The sequence below is a fragment of the Staurois parvus genome, unplaced genomic scaffold (assembly GCF_062004578.1).
Source record: "Staurois parvus isolate SC_StPar_1 unplaced genomic scaffold, SC_StPar_1.0 ptg000068l, whole genome shotgun sequence".
Lineage (NCBI taxonomy): Eukaryota > Metazoa > Chordata > Amphibia > Anura > Ranidae > Staurois > Staurois parvus.
This window is the reverse complement of record NW_028317864.1, coordinates 5,799,851-5,826,553: the sequence shown is the minus strand read 5'-3', so window position 1 is coordinate 5,826,553 and position 26,703 is coordinate 5,799,851. Positions and strand designations below refer to the sequence as shown.

At 40.6% G+C, this 26,703-nt stretch overlaps 1 protein-coding gene across 2 annotated transcripts in view; it reads left to right on the top strand.

The window, feature by feature from the left end:
* The window catches only part of GPR107 (G protein-coupled receptor 107), a 147,467-nt gene that overhangs the window by 6,592 nt on the left and 114,172 nt on the right, over positions 1 to 26,703 (top strand). Inside the window, exons 2-5 of one of the 2 annotated variants that reach the window (XM_089669048.1) lie at positions 3,833 to 3,955; positions 11,072 to 11,123; positions 14,924 to 15,005; positions 16,481 to 16,629. In XM_089669048.1, the coding sequence (XP_089525174.1) occupies positions 3,833 to 3,955; positions 11,072 to 11,123; positions 14,924 to 15,005; positions 16,481 to 16,629 (406 nt within the window). The remainder of the gene's footprint in view (positions 1 to 3,832; positions 3,956 to 11,071; positions 11,124 to 14,923; positions 15,006 to 16,480; positions 16,630 to 26,703) is intronic. The other variant, XM_089669047.1, reaches the window with a different exon arrangement.

The window sequence follows — 26,703 nt, the reverse complement described above, 5'->3', positions numbered from 1 at the left end:
ACCAATCAGAGGAACATAAGACCAGGTGGTTTTGCTGGGACCTCTTCTGCTTCTCAGACCAATACCTCCAATACACATAATGCTTGCTTTGTATGGAATATCTAAGGCTTTTCTGGTATGACAGGTAACGTGGTACCCTACTCCCCCGGGGGTCGGGCCCGCTCCTGAACACAATTAGACTTCCTCCCCCTTCCATTTTTTTTCTCTTTCTCCTCCTCTTTCTCCTCCTTTTTCTCTTTCTCCTCCTCCTTTTTCTCTTTCTCCTCCTCCTTTTTCTCTTTCTCCTCCTCCTTTTTCTCTTTCTCCTCCTCCTTTTTCTCTTTCTCCTCCTCCTTTTTCTCTTTCTCCTCCTTCTTTTTCTCTTTCTCCTCCTTCTTTTTCTCTTTCTCCTCCTTCTTTTTCTCTTTCTCCTCCTTCTTTTTCTCTTTCTCCTCCTTCTTTTTCTCTTTCTCTCTCCTTCTTTTTCTCTTTCTCTCTCCTTCTTTTTCTCTTTCTCTTTCCTTCTTTTTCTCTTTCTCTTTCCTTCTTTTTCTCTTTCTCTTTCCTTCTTTTTCTCTTTCTCTTTCCTTCTTTTTCTCTTTCTCTTTCCTTCTTTTTCTCTTTCTCTTTCCTTCTTTTTCTCTTTCTCTTTCCTTCTTTTTCTCTTTCTCTTTCCTTCTTTTTCTCTTTCTCTTTCCTTCTTTTTCTCTTTCTCTTTCCTTCTTTTTCTCTTTCTCTTTCCTTCTTTTTCTCTTTCTCTTTCCTTCTTTTTCTCTTTCTCTTTCCTTCTTTTTCTCTTTCTCTTTCCTTCTTTTTCTCCTTTCCTTCTTTTTTTCCTTCTTTTTCTCCTTCTTTTTCTCCTTCTTTTTCTCCTTCTTTTTCTCCTTCTTTTTCTCCTTCTTTTTCTCCTTTCCTTCTTTTTCTCCTTTCCTTCTTTTTCTCCTTTCCTTCTTTTTCTCCTTTCCTTCTTTTTCTCCTTTCCTTCTTTTTCTCCTTTCCTTCTTTTTCTCCTTTCCTTCTTTTTCCCTTTCCTTCTTTTTCCCTTTCCCTTTCTCTTTCCTTCTTTTTCCCTTTCTCTTTCCTTCTTTTTCTCTTTCTCTTTCCTTCTTTTTCTCTTTCTCTTTCCTTCTTTTTCTCTTTCTCTTTCCTTCTTTTTCTCTTTCTCTTTCCTTCTTTTTCTCTTTCTCTTTCCTTCTTTTTCTCTTTCTCTTTCCTCCTCCTTTTTTCTCTTTCTCTTTCCTTCTTCTTTTTTCTCTTTCTCTTTCCTCCTTCTTTTTTCTCTTTTCTCTTTCCTCCTTCTTTTTCTCTTTCTCTTTCCTCCTTCTTTTTCTCTTTCTCTTTCCTCCTTCTTTTTCTCTTTCTCTTTCCTCCTTCTTTTTCTCTTTCTCTTTCCTCCTTCTTTTTCTCTTTCTCTTTCCTCCTTCTTTTTCTCTTTCTCTTTCCTCCTTCTTTTTCTCTTTCTCTTTCCTTCTTCTTTTTCTCTTTCTCTTTCCTTCTTTTTCTCTTTCTTTCTTTTTTCTTTTATAATATATAAAAATCTGGTATGCATGGACCCTAGTGGATGGAGCTACAGTTGACTTCTCCCATTTACTGAAAACCTCTTTTGGAATCCGAAGGCACTGTGTGGGGGGGCTCTTACTTACCTTGCCCAGTAGGATCCTCCCAAATATTGTACTGAGGCCATGCTGTAACTGGCCTTCAGATCCACGTATGATGATGGTTGCCCCGAACTAACATAGTCTTTTCTGTTTATTAGTATGTAATGATTCCTTGATTGTACTACTGTTACCTTGTGTGACTTATCTGGTTGGTTAAGTCACCTTTTCTTTCTGTTGTTATGTCGCATACCATTAAATTAAATATTGAAAAGATGCTTTGCACAGCACTCTGGCATTCATGATCTATTTGCATTGCATAGAGAAGCATATAGACCTAGTAAGGACCTCACTAAGTTTAAAAAAAACAGTTATTTAATAAAAACTGGTTTTATTTTAACATTTCATGAGCATGTTAGTGTGGGGGGGAGGGGAAGGAGAAACCAGAGAAAGCAAATTTAGGTAGATTGAACTTTATTATTATACAGGACTTATATTTTTATACAGGACTTATATTTTTATACAGGATTTATATAGTGCCAGCAGTTTGCTCAGCGCTTTACAATATAACGAGAGACAATACAGTTCAATACAAGAGGGTTAGGAGGGCCCTGCTCCATGGAGCTTACACTCTGAGAGGGAGAGGCTAGTGGTACAAAAGGTGATAACTGTGGGGGATGGACTGGTAGGAGAAAAAGAAGATTCCATTGTTAGCTGAGGGCAGGATTGGCTTCCCTGAAGAGATAGGTGTCAGAGAAAAGAACTTAAGCTTTACTGCCTTGTTCATAGAAGTGGCAGTAAAAACAGGAAGTTGAGCCTCAGTTTTACCACACCAATCCATGCTGCCTCCTTCCCCAAACCCCCCCCCCCTTCCTGAACCGGCACACCAAAATAAGAATATGCATCTGCGATGCTTCACAGCAAAAATGATTCTTTGCATTCGGGGAGCAGAACTGCTGCCAAACACGACCTATTCAAGTGAATGGGGCCCCTCCGCAAAGTGTGAAGCATGCAGTGGCAGGACGGTAGTACAGCACTTTCAGGAATAAACAGGCAACATATTGCCTCCCAGCCACCTGTCAAGCGCCCCGATAAGCAATCTAGCACGGATTGCGTTTAAGAGGGGCGTCAAAGGCCCTAAACATTTATATTATCTGACTATTGACAGCAGTAAAGTTATCATGGAATCAAAGTTGCGGTCACATCTCTCTGTCTTGAGACATCCCTGTGTCTTGATACACAAGTAGATACAAGCGTAGATTTCTGTACCTCATTCTGGAACCACTGCTTCCAACAAGTCACTGATAGTATTCAGGTGGCTTATTATGGTGACACAGTCCTGGATAATGACAGCAGAGGCCCACATTGGCAGTTAGAGCCGTGACCTCCAGCCAGACCACGCTAGATCTGTGGTTAGGTTAGTATTAGGACTGACTTCCTTCTGAGAACTCCATTTGCCTGGCTAAGTCACTGAATCAGAACAAGTATGCAGATTAGAAAGTGAATTTAGAAGCCCTGATTTTGTATACTTGTCCAGGTTGGTGGTTCTGAAAGTACTGAAGTCGGGATTATCATGATAGAAAGGCAGCTAGCATTGTCAGAGGTCAGCAACGACAGCCTCCTTGTGCTGCACAGGTACGGTTTTATTTTCTAGTGGTGGATTACATGACGGCTTTGACAGAACTGGATTTTCACTGTCATGTTGTGGTTTCTTCTTTCCCACAGCTGATGACTCATTTGTTATCACCACAGAAGGAATATCTTTAGTTTTATCACATAAAGCAAGCGGTGCAATTTCCATCTGTTCACATGTATAAACACTGCTCCTCCTGTTTGCTCCCTTTTGGGTTGTTTAATATAAACCTTTGAATGTGTTTTATTATATCTGTTCAAGGAGAGCAAAAAAATTCCTGTTGATTCTGTCAGAAATCCAGTGTTGTCCTGTGTCCCATGCTTTCTGCAGTGTTGTCCGCCCTGGCCAGTTGAACTACAGAACACCACCACCCTTTGTTATGGGGTATAGAAAGCATCCTGTAGTCCTAACTCACTGTCCTAAGGTGATATAGCTGCTGCTATGTAGATGCAGTACAGCATGAGTGTTGTCATCCTAGGACAGGAATTGTTACTGGTAGGATAACAGGGCAGAAAAAAAAGTTTGTATTTTAAAATGTATCTGAATCCAAGAACAAAAGCTCATCTTCAATGTGGCGGTTGAATTTGTTTCCTTTTTTCACTGTCTTTTTTTTTTTTCATCGAAGGATGACCTGCGACAGAAAGTGCATCTCAACACGTTTGGCTTTTTTACTAATGGATCCATGAATGTGAACATCACCAGCTTATCTGTGAAGGATGAAGACCTGTCTAGAATGGGCAATTTATTGGTAGGTGATGTGCTTTGCTGATAATTATATTGGGAGAATTTACAGCCACTTACATCTCAGCCCTCTAGGTGTGCTTCCCCACATCTTAAATGGCATCTATTGTTGGCTATTCACTTCATGATAAGCACCCACAGATGCAATTATTGCAACTGGTCTTCCAATAATTTGATACACGAAAATCCAATATCTGTTTAAGTTGACTACATTTTCAGGCAGTACTGAGTTCATTTAGGCTCCATTCACACTTGCGCAACTCCAAAGTCGTACGATTTTCAGTGTGACTTTGGAGTGACTTTTCACTCTCTGGCACTGTCACATCAAAAGTCTCATCAAAGTAGTGCAGGCACGTTTTCAAAGTCACTGCGACTTTAAGACACATGATCTGAACAGGTGCCATTGAAAAAATGGGCTTCGACTTGTCATGTGAATTTATGTGTCTAATGTTACATGACATTTCGTACAAGTGTGAATGGCACCTGCTGAGTGCTGCATTATTGCTACAGTCCCTGTAATAATTTTGTGCATTATTTTTTATTAAGCTTTTATACACCTTTTTTCTGAAGGTATCTCCAAATGCATGTTTCCCAGGGGTTAAAGCACACCTGTTCTTGTTCTAAGTCAGTGGCTCCATGTGTTTTTAAACCTTTTTTATTTTAATCAGATTAATTTATTCTGAGTGAGAGGAGCAAACATTCCTTTGGTGTTTTTGTTTCTTTTATATAATACAGAGGCAACACAACCAGCCTTGTGTTGGTTGTGTCAATAGACTGATATGCCAAAGCCCTCTTCCTTTTTGATGGTCGCATTGTGCTGACTGACTTCCATGGGTACATTCTCCTTGGGGAAATCTCTTCCTGGACAGCTTGGTGCGGAGGTTTCATTTAAAACAGGTTTGATTATAGAATGCTTATGACTAAGTTCTTTTTAAATGCATGTTAACCCCACTTATGAAAGGCTTGTGTGTCACATTGAACAAAGTCTTTCAGCTCCTGTTGATACTGCAATTAGGTTTTAGGCAAGGTTGGTAAAGCTAAAATATATTCTTGAAGGATAAGATCACATTTCAGAGCGTGATAGTTCAGGTGTAATATGCTTCAGTAGTAAATTAAGAAGGTTGCGCTTCATAAACCCAAATATAACAGTGACAAAAAATCTTTGTGACAAAAAAAATATATATATAATATAAATAAAGTCCAAATATAGTGTTGAAATGAAGAAACTTATTTGTGTCCAACAAATATCACCATGTGTAAATCCACCACCAAATAAAATGAATAAACTCACCAGAGCAATATGCTGATCAAATTATAAATCGGCATAAGTGCTTTCTGCTCTGGGAGCAATACTCTGCGGAAGGATGTAATATTCTTAGATGATGTCTGTATATTCAAGGAGCAATACTCTGCAGGGAACACTCAGCAAGATGGATCCACTTCTCAAATAAGACCTTTTCCTCAGATGTCCAAACCAAGCAGGGTATAAAAAAACAGAGAACTCATGGTGCAGTATTTAAAAAAACTTCCTGTTTATTCAAACAATATTGCACTTACACATAGAGGTGTCCCAGCCGACACCAGCAATACAAGCATGGTAACTATCAAAGAAAACGAACCCAGCCTCAAACACGCATGCGCAGACGGCTGGGGAACGTAATGACGTCACATCCACAGGCTCTGCCATACGCGTTTTGTCATCGACGCCCTCAGGGAGCGCCCTTCCCATCCGCTCCGTGAGGATGTCGATGACGAAACGCATAGGGCGGAGCCTGTGGATGTGACGTCATTACGTTCCTGAGCCGTCTGCGCATGCGTGTTTGAGGCTGGGTTTGTTTTCTTTCTCAGCAAGAGTGTTCCCTGTAGAGTGTTGCTCCTTGAATATACAGACCTCCTCTACAGAATATTACATCCTTCCGCAGAGTATTGCTCCCAGAGCAGAAAGCACTTATGCCGATTTTATAATTTGCTCAGCATATTACTCTGGTGAGTTTATTCATTTTATTTGGTGGTGGATTTACACATGGTGATATTTGTTGGAAAGCTTCTTCATTTCAACACTATATTTGGACTTTATATTATATTATATATATATATTTTTTTGTCACAAATATTCTTTGTCACTATTATATTTGGGTTTATGAAGCGCAACCTTCTTAATTTACAACTATATGCACCTTTTTTAGGTTAGGTTCGCAGCTGTTAATTTTTGATTGGTTTGATATTTATTTCCTGTGGCGCTACCCTAAAAACAATTTCTTGGTAATATGCTTCAGACCTGATCCCCTCTCTCCCTGTGACAGCGGGCGGGGGATCTTCTTTTCCCTGCACCCACTGTCACATTTTGAAAACCGCGCCGCTGTCACATTTTGAAAACAGCGCCTCTGTGCAGGCCTCCATCCACACAGCCATGTCATTCATTCACAGAGTTCTGTGAATGAGAGAAATACAAGTACTGTCACTCATTGCGGCTGATGGCTTGTAGTACTCAGTGCACTGCGAGGTCATTGATGAGCGCTGCAGTTTGTAAACAGTCAGCCTGTATCAGGCTGAAAGCTGCAGGGCTTGTCTGCAGAAACTTGACATTGCACCCCTGATCCACACCGACCGTGAGCGCAATGCTTTTCAGGCTCTTGAGGGAAAAATTAATAAAAGAACATTTTTTTAAATGCAAAATGTTAACTTAATCTTTAAAGTGGGCAAATGCAAAAAACATGCTGCAGTCTGTTACTAGTCTTACAACAACCGATTTTGTACTTCTGAGTTGCCTGTAAAATTACCTTTTGGTCCTGCCAGTTGATCCATTTATTTTCTACTTGCTGTAACAAGGTGACAACACTTTTTTTTTTCTGGTGAAAAAGCACTGCAGTGTTGTCACCCTATAGACCAGGGTTTACCAGCTGGGATTCAAGTTCTGTGAGAGGTCCACAGGGGATCCGCTGTGATCCACCCATCAATCGCAGGCAAGCGACATGTAGGTTATGTTTCCACCTAGCTAACACTCTATCGTGAAATGCTCATCCCCTGCATGTAGAGCAGCACAGGGAAGCAACATCCTAAATGTCTGTGGTGTTCCCCACTGGACTTTCCCTCTTGTCCATTCTACGTGCTTATATGTGACATCACATGGGATGGACAAGCATGGAGGGCCAGCGGGTATTAGCGCACAGAACAGTACTCTTATCACAGAAGCTTCCCTGTAATGCTTTGCATGCTAAGGGAAACCTCCACTACTGTAATGTGCCCTGCTGTCCCCTTGTCAGCAATGCAAGCACAAGTTTAACATTAAGGAGATAAGGTTTCATATTTATTCTATTATTTAATGCTATTTCTAAAAATAATTGTTATATCCACAGTTTGCTGATCACACCAATGTTCAGTGAGCTGTAGATGTGAAGTTTTTTTCAGGGGTTCAGTTTTCGCCAAGGGTTCCTCCAAGGTAAAAATGTTAAGAAATCCTGTTGTAGACCGAGTCGTTTTAGTTTTAGACTTGAAGTAAGCAACAACTCCACTTTTTCAGAAGTCTTCTAAAAGGCAAGTTTGCAATACCTATAAAAATGAATTGCTATTTTGTCCCCCATTCGTAGTTCTTAAGCTGCAAGCTACAGTGGGGATTGAAAGTTTGGGCACCCAAGCTAAAAATTTGTATTAATGTGCATGAAGAAGCCAAGGAAAGATGGAAAAATCTCCAAAAGGCATCAAATTACAGATTAGACATTCTTATAATATGTCAACAAAAGTTAGATTTTATTTCCATCATTTACACTTTCAAAATAACAGAAAACAAAAAAATGGCATCTGCAAAAGTTTGGGCACCCTGCAGAATTTATAGCATGCACTGCCCCCTTTGCAAAGCTGAGACCTGCCAGTGTCATGGATTGTTCTCAATCATCGTCTGGGAAGACCAGGTGATGTCAAGGTTTTAAATGCCCAGACTCATCTGACCTTGCCCCAACAATCAGCACCATGGGTTCTTCTAAGCAGTTGTCTAGAAAACTGAAACTGAAAATAGTTGACGCTCACAAAGCTGGAGAAGGCTATAAGAAGATAGCAAAGCATTTTCAGATGTAAGTATCCTCTGTTGGGAATGTAATTAAGAAATGGCAGTCATCAGGAACAGTGGAAGTTAAAGCAAGATCTGGAAGACCAAGAAAAATATCAGACAGAACAGCTCGCAGGATTGTGAGAAAAACAATTCAAAACCCACGTTTGACTGCACGATCCCTCCAGAAAGATCTGGCAGACACTGGAGTTGTGGTACACTATTCCACTATAAAGAGATACTTGTACAAATATGGTCTTCATGGAAGAGTCATCAGAAGAAAACCTCTTCTACGTCCTCACCACAAAAATCATCGTTTGAACTTTGCAAATGAACATATAGACAAGCCTGATGCATTTTGGAAACAAGTTCTGTGGACCGATGAGGTTAAAATTGAACTTTTTGGCCGGAATGAGCAAAGGTACGTTTGGAGAAGAAGGGGCACAGAATTTAATGAAAAGAACCTCTGTCCAACTGTTAAGCATGGGGTTGGATCAATCATGCTTTGGGGTTGTGTTGCAGCCAGTGGCACAGGGAACATCTCACGAGTAGAATGAAAAATGGATTCAATAAAATTTCAGCAAATTTTGGATGGTAACTTGATGCCATCTGTGAAAAAGCTGAAGTTAAAGAGAGGATGACTTCTACAAATGGATAATGATCCTAAACACACCTCAAAATCCACGGGGGATTACATCAAGAGGCGTAAACTGAAGGTTTTGCCATGGCCTTCACAATCTCCTGATCTCAACATAATTGAAAATCTATGGATAGACCTTAAAAGAGCAGTGCGTGACAGACAGCCCAGAAATCTCAAAGAACTGGAAGACTTTTGTAAGGAAGAATGGGCAAAGATACCTCAAACAAGAATTGAAAGACTCTTGGCTGGCTACAAAAAGCGTTTACAAGCTGTGATACTTGCCAAAGGGGGCAGTACACGATATTAACTCTGCAGGGTGCCCAAACTTTTGCAGACGCCATTTTTTTGTTTTCTGTTATTTTGAAAGTGTAAATGATGGAAATAAAATCTAACTTTTGTTGACATATTATAAGAATGTCTAATCTGTAATTTGATGCCTTTTGGAGATTTTTCCATCTTTCCTTGGCTTCTTTATGCACATTAATACAAATTTTTAGCTTGGGTGCCCAAACGTTCGATCCCCACTGTACTCTAAAATCATAATCTCCCTACAGCACATATGATCTATGAAAGTAATTATACCAAATAGAAGAGAGGCTGGCTGCAGTGTTGTTTGGACATTACACAAAAAGGCTTCATGCACTCTGAGAAGTTCAACAACCTTTTCTTGATCTACAGGAGTTTTCAGAATCAAAAATGCAGTGTTTTATGCGCATTGGTGCTCTTTCCAAGCATCTGGCATTAATACTTTCTTTTGGCCAGAATTCTGTCTAGAATGCGGTAATACATGTTTATGCATGCTAATGCATGTTTTGTTTTTTTTTTCACTTTTGAGCTTTTTTTATGCTCTCCTGAACGTACAAGTGATGTTTTTTTTTTTTGCCTGTAAACTTCCGTGCCACTAAGCTCCTTAAATAGCCTGTAGAGTACATGGACACATAAGCTAACATGGAGGGGAGTTAGCAGGCAGAGAAAAATTACAGCTCAAAACAGCTCAAACCTGTAGAAGCAGCTTCTATGAATTGCAGTGTGCATGAGGCCTATAGGCATACTTGGCACCACTTTCAGATTTTTATGCTCATTGCTCATCTGTGCTGTTACATAATGAGCCACATTTGTATTCCTATATGAAGGGATGTCAGAGATGCTCTCTTTGACATAACCGCATCCTGGATCTGACGGTGATGGTAATGGGTTTGAACTAGTGGAACCCTTGATGGTTATCAGAATAGCAAGCAACAAGGAAAAAAAAAATGAAAGGTCATATTTGCCAACTTAGTGAATTTATCTGGATTTTATCAAAGAAGTTCATTTTTTTCCACTGTATTATTGTTTACACTTTAGCAGGGGGCAATCCTCACTATTTAGTTAGAAATATCTATTCATCATGTATGTAAATCCATCTTCTATTTTAAAGCATACATTCACCTTTTTTATGAAAAAAAATAATGAATGCACATGTTTTTGCAGGTAAAAAAACAGCTCCCTTGTAGTTCATTGAGAACTACAAGCCATCTGCCACGGGAACTCCCTGTACTTGTAGTTCATTCACAGAACTCGTTTTCAAATTGTGACTGTGGGTGCAGGGAGAAGATCCCCTGTCTGCTATTACATTGGGGGTTAGGGGATGGACAGGTGCTAAATATAGAATAAAATAGTAATGAAAGTGAGCGCTCTTGTAAGGTAAGCATCTGAACACTCAAGGAAACCAAACAAAGCCTTGTAATAAACGTATAAAAATATGTGCAGCGCTAATCAATAAATTATAATAAAATATATGTGAGAAATTTCCCCAATGATAAGAACATAAATCAGTCTGTATGATTAATAGAGCGCGATCAACAGCTTTCAATCCAGTGGTGGCTCTATAGAGCCCTGCTGCGATCCAGTCTCCTTTCCACCAGACCCAGAGAGAGAAGCTCCTGTAAACAGGAATCTATACCCACCTATCCCTTAAAGGGACCTCTGGCCAGCTGGCTCTACCTACATCCATTGAGGGCTCATACCCATATCATCTTGAAGGAGAACCTACCCTGAGTTCCAGTCCAGACCTATATCTGTGAAGTGGATCCGTGTTGATTTACATACTGCGTAATTAAATGACGCTTCTGGTGAGTGCGTAATTCTTACCTTACCACTGGGAGCACCACCACTGGATTGAAAGCTGTAGATCACGCTATATTCATCATAGAGACTATCACTGATTTATGTTCTTATCATTGGGGACATTTTTATATATATATATATATATATATATATATATATATATATATATATATAAATAAATATTTACATATATTTTATTATAATTCATTGAATAGCGCTGCACATATTTTGATAGGTGCCAAGTATGGGTGTAAAATGTCACAATAGTGAACTTTAAATATATGCTTCTGTTGATGCACAGTTTACACAATACTGTATTTTTATTTTTCATGCAGTTTGGATTTAGCTTAGACAGGACCAAGAATGACGGCTTCTCAACTTACCTAGTAAGTTTGTGTTTTTTTATTTGTGTAAACTCGACCCGGTCAAATACATATCTCACATCGATCAGCAGGCCACAATTCAGCCTTCCCAAATCACATTATTTTGGAGTTAAAATGAAGTCTTCTTGCTGTAAATAAACTGCGCTCCCTTAACTCTTAGCCTAGGCAGCCTGTGCCATGTGGTCTGTGGCATCAAGTTTCTCCTGGATACAAAAGAAAGCAAAAAGAGGGCGCACCAGCCTGCATTATTGTAAAGAATATTTATTTAATAGGATAAAAAGTAGCTATCATACTCACAATGGACATATAAAACAAAGGCACATCACAATAAACAGCGGTATCCAATCCATATAGCATATACACCCAAAACAATGGAACCCTGGACTTCCAACTGGCTAACGCGTTTCGAGGACCTAGCCTCTTCCTCAGAGCCCTGAGGCTGTTTTAAATGTCCATTGTGAGTATGATACCTACTTTTTATCCTTTTAAATAAATATTCTTTACGATAATGTAGTAGGCCGGTGCGCCCTCTTTTTGCTTTCTTTTGTATCCAGTGACTTTGGACTACCCCGGTCTGTTGAGGGCAGCATGGAGTGCATATTCCAGGATATCTGAACTGTTATTATAGTTTCTGCTGAGTCCATCCCCAGCGCAGGGGTTTAGAGTTTGTTGTGTCCAGTTACTCCTGCAGAGAGTGCACTGTTTCCATCATCAGTGAGATGAGAGGGTCAAAAGAGCTGCCCCATGTACATAGGTAATTCCAAGCTATACATAGGAACATCCTTTCTAAAGGCTCCCATAAATGGCTCCATTTTCTTTTGTTCAGAGGGAATCGGCTCCACGCTAACAGTGTGGAAGGGGCAATCTTCACTGCTGGCCATTTTGTGCAGGCAACTGCCGCACCCACTGCTGCCTGAATAGACTACCTCTGCCATACAATGACTGCATCTGATAGAACGCAGTTACTGTTAGGCCGATCATTTTAACACCTGACTTTGATTTTTCAATCAAATTTTGTTGAGCCAGGTTGATGCTTGCAGGGCCAGCCACATCTCAAATTTCAGCTAATTCAACAGGAATCGCCTGCCTGTGAGGGCCCTAGAGCAAACTTGTCATAATCTGGGGAATTTCAAACTCCGTATATGAAAGAGAAATGTATAGGCAGAGTTATAGTGAAAATCACATATCAGAGTTTTTGAAGGCCCAGACATACAGATAGCTGAATTTACTGTTTGTTTAACTCTCAAGCTTTGTTCCAAATGAAAAGCTTGTCCCTTACCTCCCAAATCATTTAAAGCTGAACATCAGGCACACATGAAATTGCAGCAGTATGTAGTTTGCCCTACTGCTGATAAACTGCACAAAAAATATAAATTAACTGAAAATGCTTGTTTTGGAGGTTTAAAGTGATGGCCGCCTAACACCGCCTTTAAAGGCAAACTCCAAGCTTTGCTAGCAGAACACAGCCCTGTAGATGGTACAATGCCTTGAAATAGTATGCATACCCCTTGAAATTTTCCACATTTTGTCATGTTACAACCAAATATGTCATTTGTGTTTTATTGGGATTTTATGTGATAGACCAAAACAAAGTGGCACATAATTGTGAAGTGGAAGGAAAATTTTTTACAAACAAATATTTGAATAGTGTGGTGTGCATTTGTATTCAGCTCCCCTGAGTCAGCACTTTGTAGAACCACCTTTTGCTGCAATTACAGCTGCAAGTCTTTTTGGGGATGTCTCTACCAGCTTTGCACATCTAGAGAGTGAGGTTTTTACCCATTCTTCTTTGAAAAATAGCTCAAGCTTTGTCAGATTGGATGGAGAGCATCTGTGAACAGTAATTTTCAAGTATTGCCACAGATTCTCAATGGGATTTAGGTCTGGACTTTGACTGGGCCATTCTAACACATGGATATGCTTTGATCTAAACCATTCCATTGTAGCTCTGGCTGTATGTTTAGGGTCATTGTCCTGCTGGAAGGTGAACCTCTGCCCCGGTCTCAAGTCTTTTGCAGACTCTAACAGGTTTTTTTCTAAGATTGTCCTGTATATGGCTCCATCCATCTTTCCATCAACTCTGAGCAGCTTCCCTGTCCCTGCTGAAGAAAAGTGGGGATGGTGCATTCAGCGTGATGTGCAGTGTTCGTTTTCCACCACACAGCATTTTGCTTTTAGGCCAAATAGTTAAATTCTGGTCTCATTTGACCAGAGCACCTTCTTCCACATGTTAGCTGTGTCCCCCACATGGCTTCTCGTAAACTGCAAATGAAACTTCTTATGGCTTTCTTTCAACAATGGATTTCTTCTTGTCACTCTTCTATAAAGGCCGGATTTGTGGAGTGTATGACTAATAGTTGTCCTGTGGATAGATTCTTCCACCTGAGCTGTGGATCTTTGCAGCTCCTTCAGAGTTACCATGGGCCTCTTGGCTGCTTCTCTGATGAATGCTCTCCTTGCCCGGCTTGTCAGTTTACGTGGACGGCCATGTCTTGGTAGGTTTGCAGTTGTGCCATACTTTTTCCATTTTCGGATTGGTGGATTGAACAGTGCTCCGTGAGATGTTCAAAGCTTGGGATATGTTTTTATAACCTAACCCTGCTTTAAACTTCTCCACAACTTTATCCCTGACCTGTCTGGTGTGTTCCTTGGCCTTCATGATGCTGTTTGTTCACTAATGTTCTCTGACAAACTTCTGAGGGCTTCACAGAACAGCTGTTTTTATATTGAGAATAAATTACATACAGGTGGACTCTGTTTAATAATTGCGTAATGTCTGAAGGCAATTGGTTCCACTAAATTTTAGTTAGAGGTATCAGAGTAAAGGGGGCTGAATACAAATGCACGCCACACTCAGATATTTATTTGTAAAAAATTTTTAAAGTCATTTATAGTTTTCTTTCATCTTCACAATTATGGGCCACTTTGTGTTGGTCTATCACATAAAATTCCAATAAAATATATTTACGTTTTTTGGTTGTAACATGACAAAATGTGGAAAATTTCAAGGGGTATGAATACTTTTTGAAGGCACTGTATGTCGGTGATGCTACTTTCAGTTTATACAGCACTCACAGAGGGCACGTCTGTTAGTGAAGATTGTAGTTCAGCTTAGTCCAAACAAAATATTTTAAAGTGACAGCTGGATTTGGACTTTATTAAAAGCTTAAAACTGAATTCCTTTGTATAGGATTTCTGTATCATAACAAATTGTCACAAATGTAAAATATTTAATTTGCGTAATAATGAATTGAAGGCATGTCAATGCAAAATAAAGAAGAAAAAACATATGCAGTACATATCTGCAATATAAGTATTATTTTTTTTTTAACCACTTGCCCTCCAGAGGATTTACCCCCCTTACTGATCAGACCATTTTTTGTGATACGGTGCTGTGTTACTTTAACTGACAATTGCGCAGTCATGCAACGCTGCACCCAAATTAAATCTACGTCCTTTTTTCCCCAGATATAGAGCTTTCTTTCGGTGGTGTTTGATCGCCTTTGTGTTTTCTATTTTTTGCGCTATAAACAAAAATATTTTGAAGATAAAAAAAAATTATGACTTTTTGCTATTAAACATATCCAGTAAAAATTTTTTAAAAAAATCAAATTTCAACTTAAATTTAGGCCAAAATGTATTCTGCGACATATCTTTGCTAAAAAAAAAAAAAAAATCCCAATACGTGTAAATTAATTGGTTTGCGTGAAAGTTATAGCGTCTACAAATGGCGGTATATATACTGGAATTTTTTTTTTTTTGCATATCTCACCTTATCCCTTGTATTCCCTTTTAATTTGTTGGAGGACCAAGATTTGCATACCTGTATTCTACAGAATCGTCCAAAAGGGGTCGCCCTACTCAAGCTGAATTTCTCAACCAAAACGTAAGTGTTTATTCATTATTAAATTCAAATGTATCTAGTCCTCTAAAACAGTTTTTCCGCAATTTTTTTTCCAGTCGGGGTGCCCTTGCAAAGTTTATTAAGTCACGAGGTACCCCTGGCCAAGGCTTGGCTCATGTTACTGTGTGTCGCGGAACGCACGTGAAATCGTGTTCATTCCTGACATGCAGACAAATGCTCTGCTCTTTAGTGGTACCCCCATACATTGGCCAACGTGGGGTGTTTTTGGTGTGGTGCAATTTTAAAACTAAGGTCAGGGACGACTTTCCCTGCATTTCTGCGGGTAAGGCAGCCCATTGAAATGAATAGGCTGCCCTACACGCAGCCACACAGATATGAACCAAGGGTCTGTTCACCTGTGAGGTTGGAGGGTGGTAAAACCATGCAATTGAGCTGATTTTACCACCCCCAAACTGCTCCCCCTTTTAGCTGCAGAAACATCAGCTGGGGATATACACATGCTGTTGCAGCAGCTGAAAGTACACCTCCAGGTGAATGGAGTTGAACTACAACCACCCTGCAACTTTGTGCGCATTGCACACAGTTGTGGTGTGGTGATTGATGCTGGGGTTAAACCAGGTGGTGAGGAGGCATCATATTGCCTCTTTCCACCTGTCAAATGCCTCTGAAAAGCGACCTGAGCATGGATTGTTTTTCAGAAAAGCAGCAGTCCTTCCTGCTATTACGAACAAGTCCTAAAAAAAGCAGTTCTGATAGGACAGGAATAGGGGGCCGAGATTGAAATTGAACACACACACACACACACACACACACACACACGTCTTAGGGAACCCCTGCTAAAAATCGCTATATATACAGCTTGTAATACATTAGTGTGATGGTCAGTGAGAAGAATGCTTCTTACACTTGTGGTCATTTTTATTATTTTATTTTTTTTTCATTTTGATTAGGGTAAGAAAATGTTTTTCTGATATGTCTCTCATTGGGGAGATTTCCCTAAACTTCCCCATAGCCAATGCTATGGAAATATAGTGACCTTTGTGACAACCATAACTAGTGTCCCCATTGGAAGATTTGCCCTCTATTTTTCTTCTGGGGGCAACCCATTATTTGGGATTGTCTTTTACTTTCACTTTCAATGATTATGGTAAACCTGACAAATCGAGAGGATGGATCTCCCTAGGGGCACAGACAGCAACAAAAACCTGACGTGTCATAGTCCCTCTGCACTCTATCTTTTAAAATAGTTTTGCCTTTAGTTAACTTTAATTATACTCTAAATCTTTCTGCTTTGAGGGGGCAGGCTCATTTATTATTACTCTGCTGCCCAGCGTTAAGCTTTATTCATAAACTGGACCTGTGATTTTATACTTTTATTTTTTTTTTCCCCAATGAGTCTCATGGCAGAATTTATAATTTGAATAATACAATTAGACTCATAAGCAATATTACTTCTTTTTCTTGTGTGGTGAGCTGTGATTTCTTGCCTTCCACAGAATTTGTATTACAAACACTACTGATGTCAAACTGCCAGAAGTTGTCTTCTCCACTTCCAATGAGCAACAGAAAATCACCACAACACAAAGCCTGCCAGCAAAAACTGAAGCCAAGCAAGCCACTGCAAAGAGAGAACGTAGAGATGCAGGTAAATTCAATATCCAAGACAACAAAGAGATTCTACGTGCTGCTTTTAACTGCCTGCCGCCCGCCATATAGTACAATGACGGGCGCAAGGCAGTTCTCTCGTTCTGGGAGGATGTCGTACGACATCCTCCCATTCTAAGCGCACATGCGTGGCTTTGTGAGATTGCGCGGCGATCGGCGGTGCTCTGTGTCCCTTGGACACAGTGGATCACCGATCAATAGAAAGAGTCGAAGATGTCGGCTTGGTCATGTGATCAGCTGTGTCCAATCACAGCTGATCACATGTAAACAGGGAAATGCCGGTTATCTGCACTTCTCTCCTCACGAGCTGTCATGCTGACAGCTCGTGAGGAGAGGAGAGCTGGTAATCAGCATTCCTCGGAGGGGACATGTACACAGATCATCAGGGCACTGATGATCAGTGTGCCCTGATGATCTGTGTAGCCCCAGCAGTGCCACCTGTTAGTGTCCATCAGTGCCAGCTGTCAGTGCTCATCCATGCCACCTGCCAGTGCCCATCAGTGCCTACCAGTGCACATCAATGCCACATATCAGTGCCCATCTGAGCTGCATTTTAGTGCCACCTATCAGTGCTGCCAATCAGTGCCAGTCATTGCCACCTATCAGTGTGCATCAGTGCCGCCTATCAGTGCCATATAAGAGTGCTGCCTTTCAGTGCCCATCAATGATGCCTGTCAATGCCCATCAGTGCCACCTATCAGTGCCCATCACTACAGCCTCATTAGTGCACATCAGTGAAGAAGAAAAATCACTTATTTACAAAATTTTATAACAAAAACTAGGAAAAAAATATTTTTTTCTTTCAAAATTTTTAGTGATTTTTGGTTTGTTTAAGAAAAAATAAAAGACCTAGAGCTGATTAAATACCACCAAAATATAGCTCTATCTGTCACAAAAAAATGATAAAAATTTCATATGGGTACAGTGTTGCATGACCGCGCAATTGTCATTCAAAGTGTGACAGCACTGAAAGCTGGAAATTGGCCTGGGCAGGAAGGGGGTATAAGTTTCCTGTAGGCTAGTGATTAAAAGGGAAGATCAAATCATTTTTGGTCAATTTTGTTTTCTTTTTTCTTTTTACAGCTATATATTTAAAAAGTTTTAAATAAACTTTTAATACAGAGTGCTTCCATGACTGTTGTGCTTTGTACAAAGCATGGTGGATTTTCTAAGAAAGCCCAGCATTTTTTTTACATATACATGTAGACACAAAGTATGATACTCTGTTAGCGGAAGCAGAAGTGTTCCTCCTGTGACTCATTCATGTATGTGTGTCAGAGCGAGAGAGACGGACATCTTTTCAGGCTGCAACACAGACTATATACAGCTTAATAAAAAAGTGTGATGCTTAGGTGATTCTATAGCCTCCCAATCACCATCATTTGGATGTAAATGGTGGCAAAAAGATAAATTTACTGTATATTTATAAAGATATATTTTATGTACATATTTTTATTAACCTGGCCTAAAAGAAGTAAATGTAGACTTTCAAAAGTACAAATTTCTCTATATATTAGTCCTCTCTTTTGGTTTTATTGTTGAAGTGGAACTGAAGGCAGAATACTTACCGATGCTCCCAGGTCCAACACCCGTGAGCTACCTCCCCGGGATTTTCTACCCACGCAGCTCACTGTACGATTGCAGACAGGCTTTACTGCATGTCTCTTCTGTAATAAAGAACCTATTTGTTTTTTTGCTTTTTTTTGCTTTACTGTAAATCTGCAGCTGCACAGTGCCTAATATCTTTTCACTAAAATGACATCACTTCCCCCAACATAATTACACCATACGATAAAATGTGGAAGAAGTGGAACTACAAATGTTTTCCTCTTTCTTCATAAGCTGGTGTGAGACCAAGCCTTTTGTGTACCAGTAATAAACAGAGCTTGTGGGAGTTGTGGAAATGTTTTTTTGTTTTAATCACATAGTACAGGACATAGACTTGATATTCACAAACCCTCAGTTATACAGTGCCTTAAGAAAGTATTCATACATCTTGAAATTTTCCACATTTTGTCATGTTACAACCAAAAACATCAATGTATTGTGTTGGGATTTTATGTGATAGACCAACACAAAGTGGCACATAATTGTGAAGTGGAAAGAAAATGATAAATGGTTTTCAAAATTTTTTTACAAATATGTAAAAAGTGTGGTGTGTATTTGTGTTCAGCCCCCCGGAGTCAATACTTTGTAGAAACACATTTTGCTGAAATTACAGCTGCAAGTCTTTTTCGGGATGTCTCTACCAGTTTTGCACATCTAGTGAGTGACATTTTTGCCCATTCTTCTTTGCAAAAGCTCTGTCGAATTGGATTGAGAGCGTCTGTGAACAGCAATTTTCAAGTCTTGCCACAGATTCTCAATTGGATTTAGGTCTGGACTTTGACTGGGCCATTCTAACACATGAATATGCTTTGATCTAAACCATTGCATTGTAGCTCTGGCTGTATGTTTAGGGTTGTTGTCCTGCTGGAACGTGAACCTCCGCCCCAGTCTCAAGTCTTTTGCAGACTTTCTTCTAAGATTGATACAAATCAATAAGGGTGATTATTTAGGCGCCAGTGTAAACTAAACTACGTATTGCAGTGCTCCTTCAGCGTTATCTATAACTCTGGCTCCTCCTCTCCACTCCCTCTTTCTGTAGGGGTCCCTCAAGGTTCTGTCCTTGGACCCCTTCTCTTCGTTATCTACACCTCCTCCATTGGTCACATGATAAGCTCCCATGCCTTTTAGTACCATCTCTATGCTGATGACACACAAAATTAACTTTCTACCCCTCACCTCACCCCTTTAGTCTTCTCTCGCATCACTAACCTACTAAGTGACACATCGGCATGGATGTCACTCCACTTCCTCAAACTCAATCTTTCCAAAACTGAGCTCTTAGTATTCCCCCCAGCCCGTGCCCCCTCCCCTGACTTCTCCATCAAGATCAATAACACAATCATCATTCCCTCCCCTCATGCCAGGGTACTAGGTGTAATCCTAGACTCCTATCTGTCCTTTCACCCCCAAATCCAATCACTGTCCAAATCTTCTAGACTTCACCTCCACAACATCTCCAAGATACGCCCGTTCCTAACCTCGGAAACCACTAAGCAACTTATTCACTCCCTTGTTATATCTCGCCTTGACTATTGTAACTCTCTCCTCATTGGCCTACCTCATCGCAGGCTATCCCCTCTTCAGTCTATAATGAATGCTGCTGCCAGACTCATCTAACTTACTAACCGTTCTGTATCTGCCATCCCTGTCTGCCAATCCCTCCACTGGCTTCCCGTTGCCCAACGGATAAAATTCAAAACATTAACAATAACATCTAAAGCCATTTATAACTCTGCCCCAAATTATATCAACGATCTTGTCTCCAAATATCACCCAAACCGTAATCTCCACTCCTCGCACAGCCTCCTGCTTTCTAGCTCCCCTCTCCTCCTCCCATGTTCATCTCCAGGAATTCTTCAGAGCTGCCCCCATCCTCTGGAACTCTCTACCCCAATTTATCAGACTATCGCCTACTCTGCTCACTGTAAGGCGATCTCTGAAAACCTATCTCTTCAGGGAAGCCTATCCTGCCCTTAGCTAATAATGGAATCTTCTACTCCTCCTACCAGTCCATCCCCCACAGTTACTACCTTTTGTACCACTAGCCCCTCCCTCTTAGATTGTAAGCTCCAATGAGCAGGGCCCTCCTAACCCTCTTGTATTGAACTGTATTGCTGCTGTATTTTCTCCCATTATATTGTAAAGTGCTGAGCAAACTGATGGCGCTATATAAATCCTGTATAATAATAATAGAATAGGTAGGCGGTACATTTAAATGTAGCGCCTACCTATTCTATTATCATTTCTTCTAAGATTGCCCTGTATTTGGCTCCATCCATAAAGGGCAGATTGGTCGAGTGCACGACTAATAGTTGTCCTGTGGACAGATTGTCCCACCTGAGCTGTGGATCTCTGCAGCTCCTCCAGAGTTACCATGGGCTTCTTGGCTGCTTCTCTGATTTAACCACTTCCATTCCGGGCACTTTTACCCCCTCCTGCCCAGGTCATTTTTAAGGTTTCAGCGCTCACACTTTGAATGACAATTGCACGGTCGTACAACATTGTACCCAAACTAAAATTTTATCATTTTCTTCACACAACTAGAGCTTTCTTTTGGTGATATTTAATCACCGCCGTGGTTTTTATTTTTTGCTAAATTAACAAAAAAAGACCGAATATTTTGAAAAAAAAACACTTTTTTTTGTTTTTGTTATAAAAGTTTGCAAATAAATAATTGTTCTTCATAAATTTAGGCCGAGATGTATTCTGCTACATGTCTTTGGTGAAAATAACCCAAGTTAGGATGTATTATTTAGTTTGTAGGAAAGTTATAGAGTTCACAAACTATGGTATAGATCTGAAAATTGATCAATCCTGAAGTACTGACAGCCAATCTAATTTCTTGAGGTCCAAGAATGTCAGAATAGTACAGATATCCCCAAATGACCCCTTTTTGCAAAGTAGACAGTCCGGCATATTTCATAAGAGGCATGGCGAGTTTTTTGAAGTTGTAATTTTTTTGTCATTTTCTGGAAAATTAAAAAAATTAAAATGATTTTCACTATTTTTTTTTTTCTTTTTACATACTGTCACCAGTGCAGTACAGCATCATCATATAACTGGCATAGCGGTGATCAGGGACACTAGTGACAGTACGAAAAAATAAGTGTGTGTGTGTGTGTGTGTGTGTGTGTGTGTGTGTGTGTGTGTGTGTGTGTGTGTGTAATTTTTTTTACTTTTTTTTTTTTTTTCTCTTTTTTTAAAGATTTTTCTTTCCATATTTCACTATGACCAAAGTCGTATAATGTTACCATAGTAACATTGTACTAATTTGGGGAAGTGATCAGTATTTTTTATTTTTTTACACAATTTGCTTATAGCAAAGAATTACTTTGCTATAGGCAAGCATTTACTTGAATGACATTAATTCATTCAGGGTTTTTTTTGTGTGCTTAGCTGTGATTTGGCCACAGCTAATCACATGACACAGCTGGGCTGTGATTGGCCCAGCTTGTGCATGTGACTGCTGTGACCATTCACAGCTAGACACACTTGTTTACAATGAATGGCATGAAAGGAAGCTATCCATTGTATACAACTGTCATGTGACCTGCTGTGATTGGTCGCCTGGTACTGGAAAGGGGGCCGGTACACAGATCTGTCATCGGCCGTTTCCAAGGTACACGGCTGGTGACAGATCGCGCAGCAGGCGGCCCTGCGAGCAAGCGCACTGAGCATGCCTGAAAGGACGCTCAATGACCCGGAGGGGCAAGGTGTTTTGCCGGCCACCTCTGAGCTATTGGCCAGGCGGGAACCGGTTAATGCTCTCCTTGACCGGCCTGTCCGTTTAGGTGGACGACCATGTCTTGATAGGTTTGCAGTTGTGCCATACTCTTTCCATGTTCAGATGGTGGATTGAACAGTGCTCCGTGAGATGTTCAAAGCTTGGTATTTTTTTTATAACCTACCCCTGCTTTAAACCTCTCCACAACTTTATCCCTCACCTATCCAGTGTATTCCTTCGCCTTCTTGATTCTGTTTGTTCACTAACCACTGGCTTCACAGAACAGCTGTATTTATACTGAGATTTAAAATACACATAGGTGGACTCTATTTACTAATTAGGTGACTTATGAAGGCAATTGGTTCCACTAGATTTTAGTTAGGGGTATCAGTGTAATGGGGGCTGAATATAAATGCACGCCACACTTTTCAGATATTTATTTGTAAAAAATGTTGAAAATCATTTATAGTTTTCCTTCCACTTCACAATTATGTGCCACTTTGTGTTGGTCTATCACATAAAATCCCAATAAATTACATTTACGTTTTTGGTTGTAACATGGCAAAATGTGGATAATTTAAGGGGTATGAATACTTTTTCAAGGCACTGTAGGTTGGTGCCTTCAGTTGATTGGGCACTGGCATAGTTTTGAGTATATGTCCCCTGAGTATTCTGTAACCCTACCTCACTACCTGAGTCCTCATTTTTTTGCTCGTGTCCTACCTTCTCTCCCTTACAGAGAAGTCACTCTTTGCGTATCTAGTTAATTATTCTAACTTCGAATTCTTCAATCAACGCTTCACTGCCTTCTAATACAACAACAGAAGCAGTGCATCCAGCTCAGGGCAACTCCGGTATAACCTTGGGAGCAATACCTGGACCCCACAACACAGGGAAGGCCTCTATACTTGCAATGCGTGTAGTTAGTGGCATGGTGCTATACAGGTCCAGGACTGTGGTACATACCTTTTGGAACGCAGATCCTGAAAACCACTTTTGGGGGTATGCCCACTGTGACAAGCAAAGCTTCGACCCTATATAGGGACCAGCAGTGTGTACAGGTAAGACATGGTCACCCTGTTACGATAGTCCCACAGCAGATATGAGACAGGAAATCTCCATTACTTGCTATACACTGTGTGTCCTGGGTAGTATGCATTTGGATGGTAAAATTATCCGTAAACCTGGAATGTATTAACTTATACAGTGTTAAACTTTTCAAACTCCGTGCTAAAATTCATCAACTTAGAGCTTCGTGCAGATGTTGCATCACACGACAGGTCGCACGCTCTAACAACACTCCCGCCTAGAGCCCTTTGTAAGTTACTCAGGCATTTCCTCGTATCTTTTCGCCACAAGGATGTTGCTACAGGATGGTCTGCACCTGGGTTGCTCTGTACTCCTTTTTAGACACACTTAGCCCACTTTCGCACTCAACTTCATGAGTGACAAACATGGGAATACTCTCACCCATAGCAGTGAAGGAAACCAAGTGTAACGGAACCTTAGCAAAGGCACAAGTGAGCATTCCACCTGCCAAAGGCCCACAAAACACTTAAATCCATTGTGACGATACATCACTTGCACTGTAGCAGGACCCTGTTTTAGCACCGGTCTCTGCATCCGATTCTATTTTCTTCAACTATGTCACAATTTCTCGAACAGCTAATGCCTTTAATACGGACATCACTGTTCAGGGCTCAAATATGCCATGCTTCTTCTCCAGCTTCACTGTCTACCTAATTTGGAGGAGTATGAAGAAGACATGGTAACTGTTTTGGAGGAGGCTGCAGAACATTTCTCACCCCCAGGCTTCTGTAACCTGATGTTATAATTTCACGTAGCATGTTTGCCAATGTTGCTGCTGTATATGCTGAAGCAATGGCATTGTTGAACTTGATTCTTCTCTGTTTCTCTGTGCACTTTTGGGTACAAAATACCTGACAGATCTAAAAAGACATTCCTATTCATGAACAAATAGAATGGGCAATCTGATGATTGACTAAATCCAGAACATTTTTTTTTACCCCTCCTCAGAAGCATTCCTGAGCCATGTCCAGTGCAAAAGGCTTCACAAAATAGTGGTCTTTACTGGTAGTAGACTCTGCTGTCTCAGTCTTAAGCCTCTTACTGTACCCATTGAAGATTTTCTTTATTCAAAGATTAAAGAAAGTTTGTGTTGCTCTTAAAGGCTCTCTACTCTTACAGGTTCAGATCTGCAACTAGCTGTTGCTGCAATTTCTGTCTGCCAAACTGCAGCTATTTGGAGTAAGGCAATGAACAATTAACACAATCTTGGTTTCCAGGAATGAGTTTTAGCAATTTTGTGTTGATGCCGTAGAACAAGTTATGACACAGATTTCCAGGCAGGCTCTGACTTCTAGTCACATACACAGAACCTTGTGGCTCAAAGCTTGATCAGCTGATGCTGCCTGTAACAGATGCCTCACACACACCCTTTGAAGGAGAACTTCTCTTTTGTGAGGCACTTGACAAATTCAGCAAAGATGTCACAGGAGGAAAGGTTCTTGTTCCACAGCGTAATGTTCCAAAATCCCCTTATTCAGGGATTCTACCTTTTCAAAACGCAGAGCACCTCAAGGTTCTACCCGGGCTTCAACTTCCGGGCCAAAATTCAGCCCTTCCTTTCAATGCAAGACTTGGAACACAAAATCTACCAAGTCTTCCCCTAAGCCTTCAAGTCTTCTTCCCAATTAAGGGATGACCTTTCTCCAAGGACTAGGGAGATGTCTGTCACAGTTTGCCAGTCTCTTGATCACAGATGTCCCAGACCTGAGATTTCATCCTGTAGTTTTGAAGGGGAACAAACCGATTTTGGTTAAATACCTTGAACCTTCTTTGTTCCAAAGGAGTAGTTGTTCAAGTACACGTGTAGGACCGTTTCATGTATTCTATTCAAACCTTGTCACAGAACAAAAACCCAGCAGGGTATTTTTCCTATCGTAGATCTAAAATAACTGAACAAATACATTTGAATTCTGAAATTCCGCATGGACTCCATTAAGCCTTTTTCTGCCTCTCTGAGACAAGAGGAATGCTTTATATCCATGGTCATCCAAAGATGCCTATATTCCCATTTGTTTGCCTGATCAGCTCTTTCTGCACTTTGCAGTAGGAGACCATCATTTCCAGTTTTTTGTGCTGTCTTTTGGCCTATCCTCTGTTCCCATAGTATTAACAAAGGTACTTGCACCTCTCCTTGCCCTTCTAAGAACTCAGGGCATTCAGATCACAGGTTCTCTAGAAAACGTCCACAAGACCATTCAAATACTTTATTGGTTGGTTCAGCTTTCAAAAATCTGCTCTCCTACCTTTTTCTTCATCTGGAATAATTGTGCCTAATTGTAAACACAGTCCAGGAAAAAGCCTTCCTTCCAGAAAACAAATTGCTCTCTCTCAGAACTCATGTTCGGGAATTAGGAATAGATGCTCCTCTGTGAGATTCTCAATGAGAGTTCTGGGCCTTGTGGTGGCCTCCTTAAAGACTGTTGTGTTCACCCAGTTTTATCTGAGATCTCTCCAATACAACATCTTGTTGCCATGGAACAAGCATACTCTTGACCAGTCCATCAAGGAATTCCCTAGGTGGATTTTCAACTCGGCCTTGACAATGGGGAAGTTGTTTCTGCCATTTCACTGGAATATAATAAGAATAGATTCCAGTCTCTCCCTGGCTGCGGAGGAGTGTTCCAATCCTTCATGGTTGTGGAACATGGTCACCAGAGGAAGCGCAACTTCCTATCAACTTCAGAGCTCAGAATGATGAGGATTGCACCACTGGACCCCAAATCAGGGTACGATCAGGTAATGCCATGACTGTGACCTACATCAATCACAAAGTGGGTACCAGGAGTCATGCAAGGAAGCAAGCCAGATCATCTTATGAAAGGAGAAACACTGTCCAGCAATCTCTGCTGTGCACATACCAGGAGTGGACAATTGAAAGTGAGATTATCTTAGACATCACTGCCTGGACCTGGGGAAAAGGACCCTTTACCATGAGATTCTCAACCTCATGTGGTAGAGGTGGTGGATTCTGATTGTGTGGATATCCTCGCCTTCAGATTCAGCAAGAATATACCTCTGTAGCTAGGGCCAAGCACTGGCATCGAATGCCTTTCCACCAGTGTGAATTCTGCCTCGACTGCTACACAAAAAAAAAAAAAAAAAGGCAAAAGAATGAGGTAGATCTCATTGTACCAAACTAGCCGAGAAGAACCTGCTACACAGATGTACTCAGACTACTAGGAGATGACCCTTGACCTCTTCCATACAGGCCAGACCTGCTCTCTCAGGGCCCCTGTTCCACCCTGCTTCTTTCCTGACTTTAATGGCATGGCCAGTTCTTGAGGAACAGAGAGGGTCTGAGTCTCTCATTCCTACTGTGCTAAAGCAAAACAAAGCAACTTCATTAACCACTTGCCCTCCAGAGGATTTACCCCCCCCTTCCTGACCAGGCCATTTTTTTTTTTTTGCAACGGTCATGCAACGCTGTACATAGTCTTCATATACTGCTACATGTCTCTGCTAAAAAAAAAAAAAAAAAAAATCCAATACATGTAATGTAATTGGTTTACATCAAAGTTATAGCATCTACAAATGGCGATATATATACTGGAATTTTAATTTTTTTAATACTAGTAATGGCGGCGATCAGCGAATTATAGCGGGACTGAGGCGGACATTCTGACACTGGGGGGA